Genomic DNA, 21,552 nt, shown 5'->3' with positions numbered 1-21,552 from the left:
ATACTGGATCTCCAGCACCAGTATGCTCCAGTAGCATGTGACCAAGCCTTCTGATTAATTATAGTTTAGCAATTTATGCCGATGTTAGCAGAGACCCAAAATAAAACTTTGCAACATTCAGAGTTTGCAAACATTCAGAGTTTTTGGTCATATACAAGAAGCTGAAAAACCCAGCATTGAATGTAATGAAATGCCATTTTCTGGATGAGCCCTGGATGCTTCCTGGAGCTATTGGGCTAATGTGTGATATTAGACCGGGGCATTGGTCTATGGAGTTCGACCATAGATCAATGCCAAAACCCCATCATAAGGAAACAAGTAAATGTAACACTCCACTACCGTGCAGCCCTCCCACTCTCCGAGAGGGGAAGGGGGAAGCTTTGGACCTCCCCATACACAGCACTCCAGTTTGGAAGCAAAGCATCAAACAACACGAAAAACAGCTGACCAGAGGAAGGGAACAGTGCCAGGGAGCCTCCGGGGCTCATCCAGAAAATGGTGTTTCATTACATTCAACGCTGGATTTCTGTGGGAAGCCCCTTCAGCTCCCTAAAGCTACATAACCAAAGATAAAGAAAAGAGGGACCTACCCGGGAGGAAGCCGCCATACACTTCTCAACGCTGCAACAACTGCCTGCAACCTGCGACCAAAAGCAACACACGAACGCCCAGCAGAAACATTAGCCAAATAACAGGACCCTAATCGACCTCTAAAATCCCTGCGTCCGAATACCAGCCCAGGACATGTTGCCAAATACAGCAACAATTACAATGCAGTTACAGTTACAATACAGAACCTGGCCCCCTCTCTGAGGGGGCCAGGTTCTGGCTCGTGGTCCCTGATAAGCAAATACTCCATGCACATTGACTGGGGTCAGAAAGCTAATACTGTATATCCACATCAGCTTGGATAGCTCCAGGAAACCGACGGGGCTCCCCCCAAGAAATGACATCAAGCTACTTAACAAAATAAAGCAATTATATGAATGTGAAGAAACAAAAACAGGAAATGCTGAAAATATATAATAAAACAATGGAGGTACTCACCAGTGGGTAGTTCAAGTAGTTCTTTGGCTCAGGATTAGAATACTTTCCTATTGGTGGTTCCCTCCGACCACTTCCTACTGGTGGTTCTCTCCGCCCACTTCCTACCGAGGTTTCTCTCTGACCATTTCCTATTGATGGTTCTCTTCGATCATTTCCTATTGACGGTTCTCTTCGACCACTTCCTGTTGATGGTTCTCTGCGATCACTTCCCACTGATGGTTCTCTGCGACCACTTCCCATTGATGGTTCTCTCCGATCACTTCCCATTGATGGTTCTCTCCGATCACTTCCCATTGATGGTTCTCTCCGATCACTTCCCATTGATGGTTCTCTGCGACCACTTCCTATTGATGGTTCTCTTCCACCAATTCCTCCTGCAAGGTCTCTCCCTCCAGTACGGGAGTTAGTGTTTACTGCCTGTGGTATTGGAGTGTGCAACTCCCTCAGTATGTTGAACTTTACCTCTGCTTCAGACACCAGCTATTGAGATGACAAAATAAAATTTCTTGAAGTGTCTAAAAACAAGACATTCATATTTATATTTATTGGCAGAGTACCACAAGCCTATCAACCCTTGGCATGGGGTTATTAGTGCCTCAATATGACCAATAATAAATTACAATCCAAATACGAGTGGTTTGATTCTCGGCAAAGGTGAAAGGCACACGACAGTATTCTTGACAACATATTGTCTCCACAAGCCGTCATGCATACAAATGGCTACCAATGTCGTATTAGCATCGGCAGCTTTATCATTCACGAGCATCTTGGAAACATATGCCCCAGGAATAATAAGAGGTCTGTACTGGTTTCTATCTGCTAGCCAGGCTAAGGGCTCTGGCCGTCAGGATGGAATGTAGATGTTAAGCTGGGCTACTTTAGGTGTGTTTTTGGCAATGCCACCTGGTGGCAATTGGTATAGTTAGTGGGCTGTATGGTAGTTAGGAGTCTTCCACACTTGTACCTGACCCTTGACAGTGTCTTGCACACTTGTACCTGACCCACCTTGACAGTGTCTTGCACACTTGTACCTGACCCACCTTGACAGTCTTGCACACTTGTACCTGACCCACCTTGACAGTCTTGCACATTTGTACCTGACCCTTGACAGTGTCTTGCACACTTGTACCTGACCCACCTTGACAGTGTCTTGCACACTTGTACCTGACCCTTGACAGTGTCTTGCACACTTGGACACAGCCTGGTCTCTGACCAGACTCACCTAGCAATACACACACACACAATTCTCCAGCTGCAGCATTCATCATTCCACCTCACACCTATAATAAGTACTTAGTGATCACCATCTCTTTCCCCTCAGCCTGTTCTCTTGTGTACAGCTCGAGCACCATATTACAAGACTAGATAATGTCTCTCACATTTAAACATTATTTAAAATGGTGGCTTAAGAGAGCACAGTGTGTAGATAAGGTGAATGGGGGTGGGCCCCAAGTGGTTTGGATTTCTTCATGTGTTACGATAAAAGCTAAAATGCGTTGTTGTCGAATTTGCAAATACAATTGTTCTTAAAAGTGTGGGCAGAGGTTATCAGTAGGGGATGAGGGCTATACAGAGATCACCAAGCACCTCATCACTCAAGACCACCATTGCTCTGCTTGTGCATGTTTTGACAATGTTTTATAAATTACCTGATAATATATGAAACGTATTTGTTTTCTGTAACAATGATAAAGACCAATCATGTGTGCATATTTCCAGATTTTATATTTTTTGTTGGAAAATAAATGAGGATTGTTGAAATGTTCATAAACATTTGTTTATGAACATTCAATGCTGTCACACACACACGCTATTGTTAATATAACTTTTGGTTTGAATGTTTATCCTATACAATTAATATGTGAACATTTTGATGTAAAATTTTTAATTATAACCCCCAAAATAATCTTGAAGACTCAAGTATGTTTAAACATTTTAGGCATCGGTGAGTGGATGGGGCCTAGAGATGCCCTGAACCTTTTAGAGCTAGGTGTCAGTGCATCATTGAACTATTACACAGCTCAGAGTATATTTTGTGCTTTTAAATGATAGATCTCTTATGGCAAATTACACTAAATTAAAACATTATCAAAAGTAGTAAAAGCATAATCTTCAACTCACAAGAACGGCATTTTGATATCCATTGATATTATGGAATGCTTTCAGAGATTTAAATAGGAGAGAGATGACGTCCATGGCAAGTTTAGCATCAGCATCAGTCTTCACGGAGCAGTCAGCCTGGCGAGGAAAGGAGGAGCACCGGATTACTTAACTCTTCATCGGCGTGATGCTGCCGACACATGTTAACACATTTATGTTACCTGCTTTTTGGCAGCTGTTGGGTAATAGTTGACAGGTTTACTGCAACCTATCCCCTGATAAGACAGTACAGGAAAACCTAAAAAATCTGGATAATACTGATCTGGACTCTATCCAGATTTCCCGAAATTCGTCTTTATGCCTAGTTTTGCTTATCGGCCCGAGGCGAGTCAAGGCCTCGGGCCGGGCTTGAGGAGTAGAACTACTACCAGAACCCTATTAAGCAGGTATTTACCACCAATTTTTTTCCTTATACCAAGTGATACAATACATGTTTATGCGTATTTAGACAAATATATAATGATTTTGGTGGGTTATTGTTTGTAATGTATAAATTTACAAAGTTTTACTAACCTTTTTTTGTAGCACAAGTTGATCTTGTTAACCCAGTGGTAGCTAATTGTTATATAAGTGTACAGCATGTACAATTCAATACTAAGATCAGGTGGGTGGGAGAGATATTGGTCAATTAGTTTTTAAAGATATTGGGAGGGACCTATCAGTTAAGAAAGACCGATTATTAGGGATTTATTGGGCAAGAGGGTAAATATTGGGCAGGTGGGTATGAGGGAGAGAAGGAAGGAGCAGGAGGGATTAAAGATTGGGCAGACTGAGCTGAGGAACTGGACAGTGGGCTGGACTGGGAGATTGGATGGGGAGGATAGATTGTGGACGAGGGATTTGGCAGGCAGGCAGACAGGAAGATAGGTGGGGCAGGAATAAGACTGCTTAACTAGCCTACAGATATCCTTCCCCACACACTCCTTCCTTTAGTCCATCCATCCCCTCTCCTATTTATCATGTAAACAATGCCTATTGTTTATGATAAATTATTTATGCCTTAATGGCTTTATTGCCATCATATACAAAATACTGTATATTTATCTAACCTTGGGGCTGACCCATCTTGACTACTCCCTAACAAGAAGACTCAAACTGCAGGAAAATGGCCTGACCCAACACCAGCATGCCAACCACACTCCCAACACAAACTGGTAACACTTGAAGGATTAAGGTGAAGGAAAGATCCAGTATATATGTAGGTGTATTAAAAATCTAATTTTTGGATGTAACCTACAATCTTTCTCAAGGTACTGAACAAAATAGTACTGTATTCAGTGGAGAACACTGTATACAGCACCTTGAGAAAGGATGTAGGTTACATCCAAAAACTTTGTTTTTTAATACACTTACACATATGCAGACGAGGAGTCATAATAACGTGGCTAAAATATGTTGACCAAACCGCGCACTAGAAAGTCAAGGGACAACGACATTTCAGTCTGTCCTTAATCATTCTCACAATCAACTTGAGAATGGTTCAGGGCAGACCAAAACGTCGGCGTCCCTTCACTTTCTAGTGTGTGGTCTGGTCAACACTTGCACATATATTGGGTCTTCACTTAACATTCACATTCAAGCACTATGACATTTTAATAAGTTTCTCCATTTGAAGGAGAACACTATGTGCATTCTGAAAATATACTGTGAGAAAGGAATGCAAAATGAGGTTTAATAAGTATGCTGGGTAATGAGTATGAGTTCTGATAATACAAACTGAACAAGAACAGTAAATGATGAGGAAGCAATATGGAAGAATATGCTAATATGGGGTGTGAAGGCATGCAAGAGCAGGGAGGCTAACTGGTTAGTGTGGTTAAAGTGCGATTCATTCTACGTCACGTGAGGAAGGATGGTGGTGATGTGTAAACGTAAAAAGTATAACTGAACTTATCTAAAGATAGCATGCCCTAGGCAAGTTTATTCAACTTACCAGTCTCTTGAGGAGAGTGCCAGTGGTTCCTCCAGCGAGGTTCTCTCTGGGGACTGGTAAGGCTTCTGGCAACACTGGCAGAGCAGGAGGAAGAGGACTGCGGCGGCTGTGACGGCTCACTTCACCTCTTTAACAATTGATTTATTTGTTATTGTTAGCCATGTGAGAAATATTATTTGCTATCATTAAAAAAAAAAAAATTATATATATATATATATATATATATATATATATATATATATATATATATATATATATATATATATATATATATATATATATATATATATATATATATATATATATATATATATATATATATATATATATATATATATATATATATATATATATATATATATATATATATATATATATATATATATATATATATATATATATATATATATATATATATATATATATATATATATATATATATATATATATATATATATATATATATATATATATATATATATATATATATATATATATATATATATATATATATATATATATATATATATATATATATATATATATATATATATATATATATATATATATATATATATATATATATATATACACACACACACACACACACACACACACACACACACACACACACACACACACACATATATTTATTTATTTATTTATTTATTTATTTTGAAAGGAATAGTGTATTGTGAACAATTGTAGGCATCATAAGCATCAAAAGGTAACTGTGTAACTGTCAGTCTGACCTAGACTGTGATTCTCTCAAAGTAAGAATTGAAAGTACAGTATCAGTGCAGAAAATCTACAGATACAGTACAAGCAAAACTGTCAATACTGTACTACCAACACTATTATTTCCGGACCTCTCTATTTACAAAACACAAATAACCGCAAGTGATTATTTGCATTATACAAAGTACTGTAATATTGTACTATGCATGCATAAAATGTATAATAACTAAGGTATATATTTTACAATAAACATTAACATTATTACATAACAGTTTGTGCAAAATAAGTAAGTAAATAAATGCACACACATTGATAGTTTCAAAATTAAATTAGAATAGCAACTGTAATTAAGGCTATGTATTGTGTAATCCCCTCGCATTAGGGCACGTGTGTAAAAATACTGATAAAGATGATCTTCTGTTATCATTTAAGGTTCTCACTCTCCCCTTTGCCTGCCTAGACTCAACTGGAACCCTCCTTGTACCATAACAAAATCTAGCAAAAACTCGTCCCAAGACTATCCAACACATTACCTAAGATCTCTTTCATAACAGCCCTAAACTGCACACTAAAGGGAGCCCTACTAACCGTCTGTCATCACTAGGGCTGCGCGAGAACTCGTGCCTGCCACGTCCTCCTGAAATAATGTAAATACTGCATATATATGATTAAATCAACACCCTAAATTAAGTTTAAGGAAATTTGAAATTAACATTAAAATAAGTACAAGAACAAGTTTGGTAAATAGTTTAGGTGAGGTATTATGCCCCCTGAATTGATGCTAATTAAATAACATAATAGCTAGCAGTACTGTATTATATTATTATAGACGATCGGTGAAAGAGAATGTATGAAGTACACAATGAGAGTGGAAAGACTGGGAGCGAGTGACTGTGTGAAAACAGGCGATGTCTTGTTAGAGCCAAATGTGTATACAGCACCACAAGACCAAGTCTAACGTGTTTGAGCTGGTAGACCCCTTGAACGTGAGACAAAACATATGCGGCTTCCTAACACATCAAATTGAGAACATATGAGACCAGGAGCATTAAAACACACACACAAGAAAAGTGAGGTGAGGTTAAGACTCAGAAGATAGAGGTAAATGGGCATTTATCCCCAAAAGAAAAGGATCCTCTCTAAACACAACAAGAGTGCAAGGAAGCATTGTGAAGAAAATATGGCAGATGCCCAATTTAACAAAAAACTGGGCGTGTTCAAGTTATAGCTGGAAAAGTGCCAAAGATTGTGAACATACAAGACAGGTGATGAAAGAATTGAGAATGCATAATGGGATTTCTTGCTAGCTTTGAAAATGATATTGGTGTGATATCTAAAAGTTTTAGGATTATTGTAATGGGTGATCTGATTGGGTTAAAATGGATGTAAATGAAGATTTATGAAATGAAAGTTATGTATTACTAATGTATATTGAACATATAATGATGAGCATAACTATGCACGGAACAGGGCAAATGATGAAATTGTATACTAGTTTAATTACCAATGTGCTTGCTGAGAGAAGTATGCTAGTGTTTGTAATATGAGAACAGTGAAAGAAATATAACAATACTAAATAAAGCAGAATACATTACCTCTATCTGAAGATCTTCGATCATACAGGTCATCATTATAATGACCTCTATCCCTATCATATGCAGGTCTAGAGTAACCACGATCTCCAGCATCACCCCTAAGAAAACAAGTAAACAGGTTAATGAACAGAAGTGTAATCTTATCCGATACTAGTTATGATTCAATCACTACCAACCAAGGGGTGTATTCTGAATCTCTCATCAGTACAGCTCAATATAAAAATATGATGAATATGATGAATATTCTTAAAAAACCAGCATTGAATATAATGAAATGCCATTTTCTGGGTGAGACCTGGAGGCGCCTCGAAGGCGCCCCGAAGATATCCGTGCTGATATGAATGTATTAGACCCTGGTATCAAACAAAGCGAATGGTGTTCTAGGCCTACCGGGGACTACGAGCCAGAATCTGGCCCCCTCAGAGAGGCACGAGAAGCAATGGCCTCTAGAAACTCTCGTGTGGGTGGAAACATTCTATGTCTGCCATCGACTGGGTCAGGCACCCAGAAAGGTAGGTGCCGCAAAACAAATTCATATTCTGGTGAAAATTTTGCTACTGAAAGCCAAACTGCTGGACAGAACTCCCTAAATAAAAAACGAGCATGACGTCACAACCCTCAACGCTCTGCTGTCTGCGCAGCTTCCCCCTTCCCTGGGAGGGGGAAGGGGAAGCCCCAGACCCCATGCGCCGGCTATCCAACCCGTTAGTTCTGAGGCTCCCTCCCTCCTGACCGGGAGGGAAGGAGGGTTGCCGGGGAGCCTCCAGGTCTCACCAAGAAAATGGCGTTTCATTACATTCAATGCTGGTTTTTCTGGGGGGCAGCCCCTTCGGCTCCCCGGAGCTACTTAACCAAAGATAAAAACAAGAGTTTCTGACCCAGGAGGTGGTTGCCGCTCGCCACTCACTTGAAGTCGAGACAACTGGCTGCAACCGCCGACCCAATGCGACACATGCCCGACCAGGGCCAGGAACATTAACTGGGTAGCGAGTGGCCAGGACCCTGTTCAACCTGCAAAAACCTCGTGCCCGAATGTCAGCCCAAGGCATCTTACCGAAGATGGCAGCAAACTTACAAACATCTCGGGCACGAGGATAGACTACAGACTGGCTGGATTAAATAACCCTGCGGACGACCTGGGAGACCCGAACCCTGGAAGAGGGAAGAAGGGAAACCGGGTGTACCCAAAGCGCATCCCCGACCACCAAGGCCGTGGTGCACAAGTAATGGCAAAGAGACGCAACTGGACACAACACATGATACATTCCCTACTGAACCAACCAAGCATCAACAGCCCAAGCACCCCTCAGGAACCAGCGGTCATTCTTCGCCAGAAAGGGAGACAGTGGCAAACGAACAAACCAACCACCTGGACCAAAAGAGCAGAAACCTCTGAGCCTGAGAAGAGCATGAACCTCCCCAACCCAACTCCCAGAGGCTTGTAACAATCTTGAACCGAAGGGGCCACCACAAACCGAGGAGAAGAAAGAAAAGACACTGCCCGGTCCAACGACCAGGACGGCACAGGTGGCACATGAGCAGGCCGGAGGTGAAACGCACAGGACAGCTTGCGGAATGGAGCAGAAGTATCATCCACCCCAAATGCAAGCTGAAGCGGTTCCGGTAGCAGCGTACGATACGAGGAGACAGTATTCGGCATATGATGACTGTCTTGAAACAACCAAAAAAGGAAGGACAAGACAACCCAATCCGAAACAGAGGGGAACCTATGGAGGGACAAGCAATAAAAAAATGACCGCCAGGAAACTTCATACTGCTGCTGAGCCGAAGCACGCAGGTGGGACACCATCAATAAAGCCACCTGCTCACCATACAAATGGTGATAAGACCTGCATCAGAAAGACCAGACACGAAGACTTGAGGAGATCGAACCAGCTACGTAAAGGACTGGCCCGATCTGCTGAAAGAGGAGAAAACTGAGAAGATGAAAGCTGTGGGAAGACCCTCAGGTTCAGACACCAAACAAGCAGCGCCTGAAACCAAGGCTGGGCCGGCCACCAAGGGTCCAAGAGGTCACTCTCCTTTGGTAAGTCCCCAAGCAAGCCACAACCTGGAGCAACAGCAGAACCGGGGGTTAAGAGGTACAGGTAACCCCACCTCGACCAGTCCTGCCTGAAGGCATCGACCCTGATGACCTCACATCGAGCAGATATGCAAACTGGTTGGGAGCCCACACCAGCCAGCCGTCGAGGTAGGCCAGAACCCGAACCCCTAAGAGACGCGCCACCACGACCCAGGTAGAGCATGTGTTATGGTAATCTCTTGCTTAAGCAAGGAGATCCTGTCTATTCTTTTACCACCTATTCAACAACATATCTGCATACTCAAGTATACAAAATCAACAACAATAATATATGCTCAGAAGCCTGTGTCTAGACAAGACACTACCTCCCCTCCACCCACAAATACCAGAGACACCGAGACACCTGTCTGGGGCCAACTCTACTCGCCGGTCGACCGGCGAGTAGAGTTGGCCCCCTACAAAAAGCCGACCAACGAGTAGAGTGATCACCGCACCGACCAGACGTTGCCAGCTCTGAAGGCTGTGCCAGCTCAGAAACTGGCACCACTGGCCTACCACAACCGACTCTTCCAGGAAGAACCCACACACCCCTCCCACCCCTGGAGAACCTACAAGTCCGACATGGGACGACAACTAGAAGAAGCTGCCTGCAGTATCTGCAGGCAGACTGCAAACAGGAAAGGACAAAAAGGTGAAGAAAATCTAAGAGCTAGGGCCCAAGCGGATTCCAAAGACTGTGCGAGCACTGCCTGATGGCACGCGAGACGAAAAGCAAATAACAGACACACCTCCGCAGGATTGCCGCAAATCGCTGTAATAGGGCAACCGATGCCTGCACAGCCGAGACCAGCGCACCAGACCCAGTATCAATACCAAGCACCTCTACGTCCTCCTCAAGCCAGTTTGAAGACAAATCGAGAAGGAAAAAGAAATGCAGGACCGAAATCAAATGGCCACGGGCACGCAAGTCCTTAGCAACCAGTCACCGAAAGGGATGGAACCTGTACGTGAAGCTGTACCTAGTTGACATCCCTCGGAAGGAGAGGGGCGGTCAAACATGCATTGAGGCATTCAAACTTGTCCCCCAGGTCAACCTGAACAATGGTATGGGCCTGCTTGATGGGGTTCTGGGAGTTCGTCTACTCCCCAAGCTTGGTCCAAGGCCAAGCTTGACTTGTGAGAGCTTGGTCCACCAGGCTGTTGCTTAGAGCAGGCCGCAGGCCCACATACCCACCACAGCCCGGTTGACCTGGCACTTTTTTATTTTTTTGTTAGAAAATAATCTAGTTTTCTCTTGAAGATGTCCACGGTAGTTCCGGCAATATTTCTTATAGTCGCTGGGAGGACGTTGAATAACCGCAGACCTTTGATGTTTATACAGTGTTCTCTGATTGTGCCTATGGCACCTCTGCTCTTCACTGGTTCTATTCTGCATTTTCTTCCATTTTTTTTTTTCCAATACGTTGTTATTTTACTGTGTAGATTTGGGACCTGGCCCTCCAGTATTTTCCATGTGAATATTATTTGGTATAATAGCCTCTCGCCACTGAAGCGTGCAGGATCGACAGAACGCATGCCACGCCCCCAACAAAAAGATAGGACAGTCTGCCAAATCATGATGACCCAGAACCTCGAAACGCACCCATTAAGGAAAAGAAGAAATGAACTCGAAAGAGGAAGGATTCATTATCGAGGCGTAATCCAAGTCATGCCGGAGGTAAGCAGCAAGGGCCTCCTGCACCTCATGAGGTGGGATGCGGGAGGCCGAAAACCTCTGATAAGACGAGACCAAAGAACCCAAGGGAACCCAGAATCGAATCCCAGCAAGAGCTGACCCCATATCAAACTCATATAGGGCGGGAGGATAAGAAAACCCCACTCCCTGTAACAACAAGCTCTGCTCAGAGGGAACCAAAACCCAAGTGCGGTCAAACAAGACACAAGACCCAAGCCCCCAAAGTCAGCTCCTTCCCTGACCAGGGAACCTCCACACCAGGCCCCGGGGCCGAGCCGTCCTCCAAACCCTCTGCCTCAAAAGAAAAGGCAGAGTCCACCACAAAAGCAAGAAAGAAGGGGGCCCACTGGTCAGACCCAGAAGAACTGGCTGGAGGAACAGACTCGAATGCCTTCGTCGTCACACTGGAAGGGGCATCCCCTGAAACTGTCAGAGTCTCACCACCAACTAAAACCTGCCCCAACTCCAAAACCCTCAGACGTTTTGGAGCCAGAAGCAGGGAGGAAGGGGGGAACAGGACAAACAACAGCAGGGGAAGGACAAGGGGGGGCAGACGAAACCAAAGCCGAAGCAACTAACACCCCCCAAGTCCGGGTCCCTATATCCAAAATGGGGCAGTCCCAGGGCATTCGGGTGAGCAACCGAAGCAACTTAGTGCGCTGCAGCAACTTATAACGCACATGCAACACCGAAGCTGCCTGCACCCGAATATCAAGATCAGAGGATTGGGTGAAGCAGAGTACATGCAAGGAACACCACTCACAGGACTCCGGGTCGAAGGTGTCACTGACCCAACAGGCAGCATGACGGAGGCAGAACAGGTGATTGTCACCCTGAGACAAGGGGACAGAGCAACCTTCAAACTCGCACGAAGTGAAGTGGGACCCAAGGGATACATCCATCAGACCACTGAGCCCCAGTGGGGGTTTCCAGAGCCCTCAGATGCTCTGTTAAGGGAAGCCCAGGCAAGGTACTATTATTTACCGCCCCAACTACTAAACAAACTGCTAAAAGCTGAACCCCCAGGACGTGTACACTCACGGGACCTAGTGGAGGATCACCAATATAAATAAAGAGGTACCAACACCAAGGGGTAGACCCCACCAGGCAGGAAAACAAGAAAATAAAAACCCTGCAAGAGCACAACCACCCAGGCAGAACAGAGCCAGCCACTGTTATATGGTGAAAACTTCGTGCAACGTACCTTGCGCCCCTACCAGTGACGAAGCTACCTTCTACGCAGAGGCAAACAGGAGAGCATGAAAAACCCGAGACAACTTCAAAGGCGGGCAATCACCAAGCCACAAAAGACCACGACGGAGTTAGGTCCCAAGTGACTTGTGGATGATAACCCAAGCCACAAGGGCAGTACATAAAGGGCACCTAAGGAAGGTAGCCCTAGGCGCATGCAGCCCGAGTACTGGTGAAAATACTCTTGGCTCACACACCCCTAGAAGACAGGACCACACCACAAGGCACAGCACGAACAGATCTGGAGCCAGAGTCGCACGAACGCCAGGTTTAACATCAGCCACAGAACTGAAGGTGTGGATAGCTAGCGTGGGGATCTGGGGCTCCCCTTCCACTTTCTGGGAGGGGGGGGAGCTGCGCACACAGCGACGTGGTGATGGTTGTGACGTCATGCTCGTTTGCTCATTTAGTTTGGGGGAGTTCTATCCAACAGTTTGGTTTTCAGTAGCAATATTTTAACCAGATAAGTTTTGTTTTGGAATGCCTATCTTTCGGGTGCCTGACTCGGTCAATGGGAGACACCAAATGGGGGTTTCTATAGGCCATTGCTCCTTGTGCCTCTACGAGGAGGTCAGGTTCTGGCTTGTGGTCCCCCGGTAGGCCTAAGAACTCCATTCGCTTTAACTGATGCCAGGGACTAAAACATTCATATCAGCCCGGATAACACCGGGGAGCCGAAGGGGCTCCCTCCAGAAAAAACCAGTGTTGAATGTAATGAAACACTATTTTCCGGGGTGAGCCCTGTCAGTTTCCTGGAGCTATCAGACTGATATTAGTTATATTAATCTGGGGCTTCAGTCACATGGAGTTCTGCCTACAGGGAACCAAGAGCCAGAACCTGCTTCCCTTAGAGGCGCAGGGAGCAATGGCTTATGAAAACTCTGCTCTTTGAGAATATATTCATGTCTGCCATCAACTGGGATTAGGCACCCAGAAAGGTAGGCACCCCAAAACAGACCCCAACTGGTAGAAAATTGCAACCCAAGACCAAACAGGGTCCAAGAACTCCCCCCCAAGAAAAACAAGGCAACAAGCAATTCGTCATCAAACCGCTCGCGGGCGGCGCGTCAGCGGCAGCACAGCATGCCTCATGACGAAGACGGGACAACTGGCTGCAACTGACAGCCCAAGGCCACACAAGACCGCTGAGGGCCTGGAATGTTCAAGAGAAATGGGCAGCCAGGACGCTGTTCAACCTCCAAAACCCTCGTGCCTGAATGTCAGCCCAAGACATGTTCCCAAACACAGCAGCAAGGGCCACAAACTTCCGAACATCATGGGCATGAGGGTAGACCGCAGGCTGGCTAAACTTGATAACCCTGTGGACGACCCGAGAGACTGCAGGCTGGCTAAACTTGATAACCCTGTGGATGACCCGAGAGACTGCAGGCTGGCTAAACTTGATAACCCTGTGGACGACCTGAGAGATCGCAGGCTGGCTAAACTTGATAACCCTGTGGATGACCCGAGAGACTGCAGGCTGGCTAAACTTGATAACCCTGTGGACGACCTGAGAGATCGCAGGCTGGCTAAACTTGATAACCCTGTGGATGACCTGAGACTGCTGGCTGGCTAAACTTGATAACCCTGTGGACGACCTGAGAGATCGCAGGTTGGCTAAACTTTGATAACCCTGCGGACAACCTGAGAGACCAGAGCCCTGAAACAGGAAACTAGGGAAATCTGATCAACCCAAAGCGGGTCCTCGGACATAGAACCCGAAGCGCGCAGATAATGGTGGAGAGCTCTGCAACTGGACACAAAATATGATGCACCCTTGGCTTGAGCAATCAAGCATCAAAAACACACAGACCCCTCCGGAGGCTTCCCCCAGTCTCATTCTTTGCCAGAAAAGAAGGAGACTGCTGCACGCGAACAAAACATCCACCAGAACCAAAAGAGCAAAAACTCTTGGGTTGGAGGAGGGTATGAAGCTCACCGACCTAATCACCAGAGGCCAAAGCCAACAAAAACAAAGCCTCCTGAAAACAATCTTGGACCAAAGGGGCCACAACAAACCGAGGAGAAAAAAGAAAAGAGAGCACCCGGTCCAAACACCAGGAAGGCTCAGGCAATGCATGAGGAGGCCAGAGGAAAAACCCAGGAGAAAGCTTACAGAACGGAGCGGAAGTGACATCCACCCCAAACGCAAGTTGGAGCGGCTCTGCCAGCACTACATGATAAAAGGTGACAGTATTCGGAATAAGATGTCGGCCCTGAAACAGCCAAGAAAGGAAAGACAAAAACACCAACAGAAACAGAGTGCAACCTAAAAAGAGAAAGGAAGTGGCAAAAAAAATGCAAAGAGACTTCATACTGTCACCAAGAAAAAGACTGCAGGTGTGACACCATGAGAGAACCCACCTGATCACCATACAAGTGGTGATACATACACGTCAAAAATACCAGACATGAAGGCGGAAGAGTAGATTGAATCAGCAAGGTATCTTACCGCAGCAGGACTGCAGCCGGAGCAATGCCCCAGGAGGGAGACACACTGATGCCGTCCGAGAAACCCAAACTAGGCCCAGCCAAGTCCAAACCTGGAACAGAACCAAATTCCTCCAAATTCCTTCCTCCAATTCACCAGGAACTTGAAGTACCTGTACTCCTGGCCAATGCCCTAACACACAGCAGGCACACCACAAGGGTAAAATCCTGACAGAAAAATGATGCCAGAGGAGACATCAGCCCCAGCCGGATTTAGTCGACAAACTGGTGAGCAGGCGGCTGGCTCGGGTGGGCAGGAGCCCCACCTATGGGGAAAGGGTGGAGTAGTGAAGTGAGCACTTCCACCAGGAGGTGCTTGTAATTTTGCCGCTCGACAAGCAGCACTTCGGTTTGATGACCATTTGCATTATACCCTGTTTTCCTTGGGAAGAATTATAGGGCCCTGTTCAGTCTTGGATTGCAATTTTCTACCAGTTGGGGTCTGTTTTAGGGCACCTACCAATCTGGGTGCCTAATCTCGATTGATGGCAGACATGTATATACTCTCAAAGAGTGGAGTTTTCATAGGTCATTGTTCCCTGCACTTCTCTGAGGGTACCAGGTTCTGACTCAAGGTTCCTGGTAGGCAGAACTCCATGTGACCGAAGCCCAGACTAATATACGGTAACTAATATCAGTTTGATAGCTCCAAGGAGACGACTGGGCGGAAAAGAAAAGAAAAAAAATTTAGATACCTTTTCTTTTAAACAGTGGTTGTCATGAAAATTAGTGAGAGCAATACAGGGGTTAAATTAGTGAAGAGAATATCAGCAATGTGCGCGAGTGGTGTGCTCACAAGCTACTCTCCTCTAAATAATGGAATGGGTAACAATACAGTAAGCAGCAATACCTGTATGGAGGAGGAGGAGAAGGGGAATGTTGGGCAGGAGCAGCAGGAGGGGCAGGAGGGGCAGCACGTTGGGCATGAGGGGCAGCACGTTGGGCAGGAGGGGCAGCACGTTGGGCAGGAGGGGCAGCACGTTGGGCAGGAGGGGCAGCACGTTGGGCAGGAGGGGCAGCACGTTGGGCAGGAGGGGCAGCATGTTGGGCAGGAGGGGCAGCATGTTGGGCAGGAGGGGCAGCATGTTGGGCAGGAGGGGCAGCATGTTGGGCAGGAGGGGCAGCATGTTGGGCAGGAGGGGCAGCATGTTGGGCAGGAGGGGCAGCAGCTGGTTCTCTCCCAACAGCTGTAAACTTCGTGATGTCACTAATATCTGCAAACAAACATCTTTACATCAGTACAATATTTTTACTTTCAGTAATTCAGATATAATTCATATTTACACAGTGGTAACGTTGAAATACAAATGATTTAGAGTGGATATAGAAGGCCAGCTGGTATATCACAAACCACACTTAGTATATGAACATAGTGCTGCAGTGTGTACGGGGGGAGGGGGGAGGGGAAGAGTGGGCACGGGGTGCTGTAATGAATACAAGATATTGTGGCCAAACACACTTTGGAGAGCAAGCTTGATTGTTTTATACTGTAATGTTTATGGTCATCACAGCAGAGGGTTTGCCCCAGTTGTATGGTGGATCTGCCATCTTCATAACCTCCCTCCCACTTTCAGGGTACAAGACAGTATTTAAAAATATACTCCTTCCCCAGGTAGGTCTCCAGAAGAACCTTATATGGGGTTACATCTAACAGAATTCTTAATATTACATGAAAACAAACATGAACATAGGTAATCTATGCAAAACTAGCAAACATAATGATGTCTTTAACGAACCCAAGCAAGGAATCCTTCAGAATATTGTATACAGTTTGTTAGCTTCACCATGAACATAAGAACATAAGAACAAAGGTAACTGCAGAAGGCCTATTGGCCCATACGAGGCAGCTCCTATTCTATAACCACCCAATCCCACTCATATACTTGTCCAACCCGTGCTTGAAACAATCGAGGGACCCCACCTCCACAATGTTACGCGGCAATTGGTTCCACAAATCAACAACCCTGTTACTGAACCAGTATTTACCCAAGTCTTTCCTAAATCTAAACTTATCCAATTTATATCCATTGTTTCGTGTTCTGTCCTGTGTTGATACTTTTAATACCCTATTAATATCCCCCCGGTTATGTCCATTCATCCACTTGTAAACCTCTATCATGTCACCCCTAACTCTTCGCCTTTCCAGTGAATGCAACTTAAGCTTTGTTAATCTTTCTTCATATGAAAGATTTCTAATTTGGGGAATTAACTTAGTCATCCTACGCTGGACACGTTCAAGTGAATTTATATCCATTCTATAATATGGCGACCAAAACTGAACTGCATAATCTAAATGGGGCCTAACTAGAGCAAGATATAGCTTGAGAACCACACCAGGTGTCTTGTTACTAACGCTGCGATTAATAAATCCAAGTGTCCGATTTGCCTTATTACGAACATTTATGCATTGATCCTTTTGTTTTAAATTCTTACTAATCATAACTCCCAGATCCCTTTCGCAATCCGACTTCGCAATCACAACACCATCTAGCTCGTATCTTGTAACTCTATCATCATTACCTAACCTCAGAACTTTACATTTATCAGCATTAAACTGCATCTGCCAATCCTTTGACCATTTCAAAACCCTATCTAGATCAACTTGAAGTGATAGTGAGTCCTCCTCCGAATTAATTTCCCTACCGATTTTCGTATCATCGGCAAATTTGCAAATGTTGCTACTCAAACCTGAATCTAAATCATTTATATATATTATAAACAACAGAGGTCCCAGGACAGAGCCTTGAGGCACTCCACTTACAACATTTTCCCACTCTGACTTGATTCCATTTATACTAACTCTCTGTTTCCTTTGGTATAGCCATGCCCTAATCCAGCTTAATATAGCACCCCCAATACCATGAGACTCTATTTTTTTAATCAGTCTTTCATGTGGCACTGTATCAAAAGCTTTGCTAAAGTCAAGGTATACAACATCGCAATCCTTACCACTATCAACTGCCTCAACAATGCTAGAATAAAAAGATAACAAATTTGTTAAACATGAACGGCCATTTATAAAACCATGTTGCGACTCAATTATTAATTTATGTTTTTCAAGATGAAGACGAATTTTATTTGCTATTATAGATTCGAGTAACTTTCCCACAATAGACGTTAGGCTAATTGGTCGATAGTTAGACGCAAGTGATCTATCTCCTTTCTTAAAAACTGGTATCACATTAGCAACTTTCCAAAACTCTGGCACTCTGCCTGACTCTATTGATTTATTAAATATGATTGACAGTGGGTCACAAAGCTCCTCTTTGCATTCTTTAAGCACCCTAGCAAACACTTCATCCGGCCCTGGGGATTTGTTTGGTTTGAGTTTTACTATTTGTTTAAGAACATCCTCCCTGGTAACTGCTAAACTCGTCAACCTGTCCTCGTCCCCACCCACATAGACTTGTTCGGCTGAAGGCATATTGTTAAGTTCCTCTTTAGTAAATACAGATACAAAATATTTATTAAAAATACTACTCATCTCTTCATCACTATCTGTTATTTGACCTGTCTCAGTTTTTAATGGACCTATCCTTTCCCTAGTCTTAGTACGATATAACTGAAAAAACCCTTTAGGATTTGTCTTTGCTTGCCCTGCTATGCGAACTTCATAGTTTCTTTTTGCTTTCCTTATCTCTTTTTTAACATTTCTAACCAGTTGTACGAATTCCTGTTCTAAAGTGACCTCCCCATTTTTAATCCTTTTGTACCAAGCTCTCTTTTTACCTATAAGGTTCTTCAAATTCTTTGTTATCCACTTTGGGTCATTAGTATACGATCTATTCAATTTGTATGGTATACTACGTTCCTGTGCTTTGTTTAGAATATTCTTAAATAAGTTATATATTGAATCCACATCGAAATCCCCATTTAAGTCACCTATCGCTGGGTTCATGTCTCGCTCCAAGACCTGCCCACACCCCATACCCAAGCCTTTCCAATCAATTTGACCCAAAAAATTTCTTAGGCTATTAAAATCAGCTTTTCGAAAATCTGGCACTTTAACAGAACTTTCTCCCACTGGTCTATTCCATTCTATGCTAAATCTGATTTCTTTGTGATCACTGCTCCCTAGCTCACTCCCTATTTCGATGTCATTAATTTGCGTTTCCCTGTTAGTTAACACTAAATCTAAAATATTATTTTCCCGTGTTGGTTCCTTAATGTGTTGCGTAAGAAAGCAATCGTCAATTAATTCTAGAAAATCTTCTGCTTCACTATTCCCTGTTTTGTTCAACCAGTTTATTCCGCTAAAATTAAAGTCACCCATGACATAAATACTGTTAGATCTAGATGCTCTAGATATTTCATCCCATAGATGCTTTGCTTCCATTCTGTCTAAATTTGGTGGCCTATATATTACTCCTATTATAATATTATTAGCTTTTTCGTTTAATTCAATCCAAATAGTTTCTGTGTGTGGCTCTGTTTTGATTCCCTCTTTGAGACTACATTTCAAATTGTCCCTAACATATATGGCTACTCCACCTCCTCGTCTAATATATCTATCTGTGTGAAATAGTTTAAATCCATATATTTGATATTCAGCTAATAGTTCTCTATTTTCTACATTCATCCACGTTTCGGTAAGTGCAATAATATCTATTTTTTCTGTGCAGACAAGAGCATTTAATTCGTTAATTTTATTTCTTAGACTTCTACTGTTAGTGTAATATACCCTAAGTGAATTGTTATTTTGCGGACCTTCTCTTTCCCTGATCGTTTTGCCAATTCCTTTCTCCCACAAACACATACTTTTATTACCTCCTTCCTCCAAATCAATTCCCATACCTCTATCTACTAACAGTTTAAACCCAAACAAACACCTCTAACCACTCTTCTAGCGAGTTCGCAACAGCAACAACCCCAGCTCTCGATAGATGCACCCCACCACGAGCATACATTTCATTTCTTCCATAGAAGTGTTCCCAGTTGTCAATGAAAGATATTGCATTTGATTTGCAATATCTTTCCAGCCGGCAATTGACACCAAGTGCCCTCGATATCCATTCATTTCCCACTCCCTTTCTTGGAAGAATGCCACATATGATCGGGATTCCTCCCTTGCTCCTAACTAACTCTATGGCTGTTTTATACCTCTGAATCAGTTCCTCACTCCTGACTCGACCAACATCATTTCCTCCCACGCTAATGCAAATAATGGGATTGTTCCCATTACCAGCCATAATATCATTCATGTTGTTTATAATATCACCAATGCCAGCTCCGGGATAGCAAACCCTTAACCTGTTCCCCCTATCTCTAGCACAAAACGTTCTATCCAAATACCTTATCTGGGAATCTCCCACAACTAATGTTTGCTTAGGTACTTCCTTTACTTTCTGAGGGGCCTGCGCTTCCTTTCTCTTCGTTGCTTTCCCTTTTGCGCGATCCACAGTCTCTCCACAGCACTCGTCCTCCAAAACATGGAACCCACACTTGATAAACGACAAAAAGAGTTCCAAGGTATGTACCATATATAAGCAAGACGAACTGTAAGAATCGGCAGAGCTAAATCTAATGACATTTGAAGGAGGTGATAGCTTACCACGTGTCAGAAACTGAGTGAAATAGATCAAGATGAGGGAGACATGTCACAAAATGTACACATACTCTCACCCAATCATAGTCAACTTGAATTACTACAATATCACTCACCCTTACTAGTCTGCTCCCACATTTGCTTTTTCTGCAAGAAAAAAATATAAAATTAAACAAACTGAAAAACTCAATTAAAACTATGCATAATACACAAGAGTTTTATGAACAGGTAAACACAACACATCTTCATGCCCAATCTTTTCATAGCTGGCATTACAAGAGATAGTTTTAATGACTTGTATTTATATTTACAAATCAATTCACAACAAACACATTTTAAATATTCTTCATTAAAGAAGTCATGAAATGTGATTTACACATAGCACACTCATATTATATATATATATATATATATATATATATATATATATATATATATATATATATATATATTATATATATATATATTATATATATATATATTATATATATATATATATTATATATATATATATTATATATATATATATTATATATATATATATTATATATATATATATTATATATATATATATTATATATATATATATTATATATATATTAGCTAACGAACTGGAGTGCTGGGTAGCCGGCACAAGAAGGGGAGGGGAGCGGAGGGGAGGGCGGCATGGACAAGCAGTGCGGCAGTGGAGCGTGACATTTGCTCGTTTCCTTGGGATTAGAGGGAGTTCTGCCTCTCGGTTCGGTTTAACTTTGTACTTTTATTACCATGTGGGGTTTGTTTTATTATGCCTACCTTTTTGGGTACCTAACCCCAATTGATGGTAGATAAGGAAAACCCCCATCCCCCCAAAAAATAGACCCTAGATAACTACTATGAATGGGATGTAAATAAATTGACTGTTGTACCCTCTAAAAATTTCACATTTTTTTTACTAATGAAACATTAAATGGTACTAAAATGGAACAAGGTGACAATGAACCTAATCTAGGTTAAATATACAATGCTAGGCAA

At 43.2% G+C, this 21,552-nt stretch overlaps 1 protein-coding gene across 3 annotated transcripts in view; it reads right to left on the bottom strand.

Annotated features, from left to right (window-relative positions):
- The window catches only part of LOC123745525 (uncharacterized), a 66,817-nt gene that overhangs the window by 7,722 nt on the left and 37,543 nt on the right, over positions 1 to 21,552 (bottom strand). For all 3 annotated transcript variants that reach the window (XR_011224269.1, XR_011224270.1, XM_045726120.2), the window contains 7 exons: positions 20,655 to 20,685; positions 15,844 to 16,207; positions 7,474 to 7,571; positions 6,467 to 6,515; positions 5,141 to 5,267; positions 3,169 to 3,285; positions 1,048 to 1,527 (listed from right to left, as the gene is read on the bottom strand). Coding sequence is in view for 1 of the 3 variants with exons in the window: in XM_045726120.2 (XP_045582076.2) it covers positions 1,048 to 1,527; positions 3,169 to 3,285; positions 5,141 to 5,267; positions 6,467 to 6,515; positions 7,474 to 7,571; positions 15,844 to 16,207; positions 20,655 to 20,685 (1,266 nt within the window). In the remaining 2 variants the exon portion in view is untranslated. The remainder of the gene's footprint in view (positions 1 to 1,047; positions 1,528 to 3,168; positions 3,286 to 5,140; positions 5,268 to 6,466; positions 6,516 to 7,473; positions 7,572 to 15,843; positions 16,208 to 20,654; positions 20,686 to 21,552) is intronic.

The sequence above is a fragment of the Procambarus clarkii genome, chromosome 71, assembly GCF_040958095.1.
Source record: "Procambarus clarkii isolate CNS0578487 chromosome 71, FALCON_Pclarkii_2.0, whole genome shotgun sequence".
Taxonomy (NCBI): domain Eukaryota; kingdom Metazoa; phylum Arthropoda; class Malacostraca; order Decapoda; family Cambaridae; genus Procambarus; species Procambarus clarkii.
The sequence above is the reverse complement of the archived record's forward strand: the minus strand, read 5'-3'. Positions and strand labels throughout refer to the sequence as shown.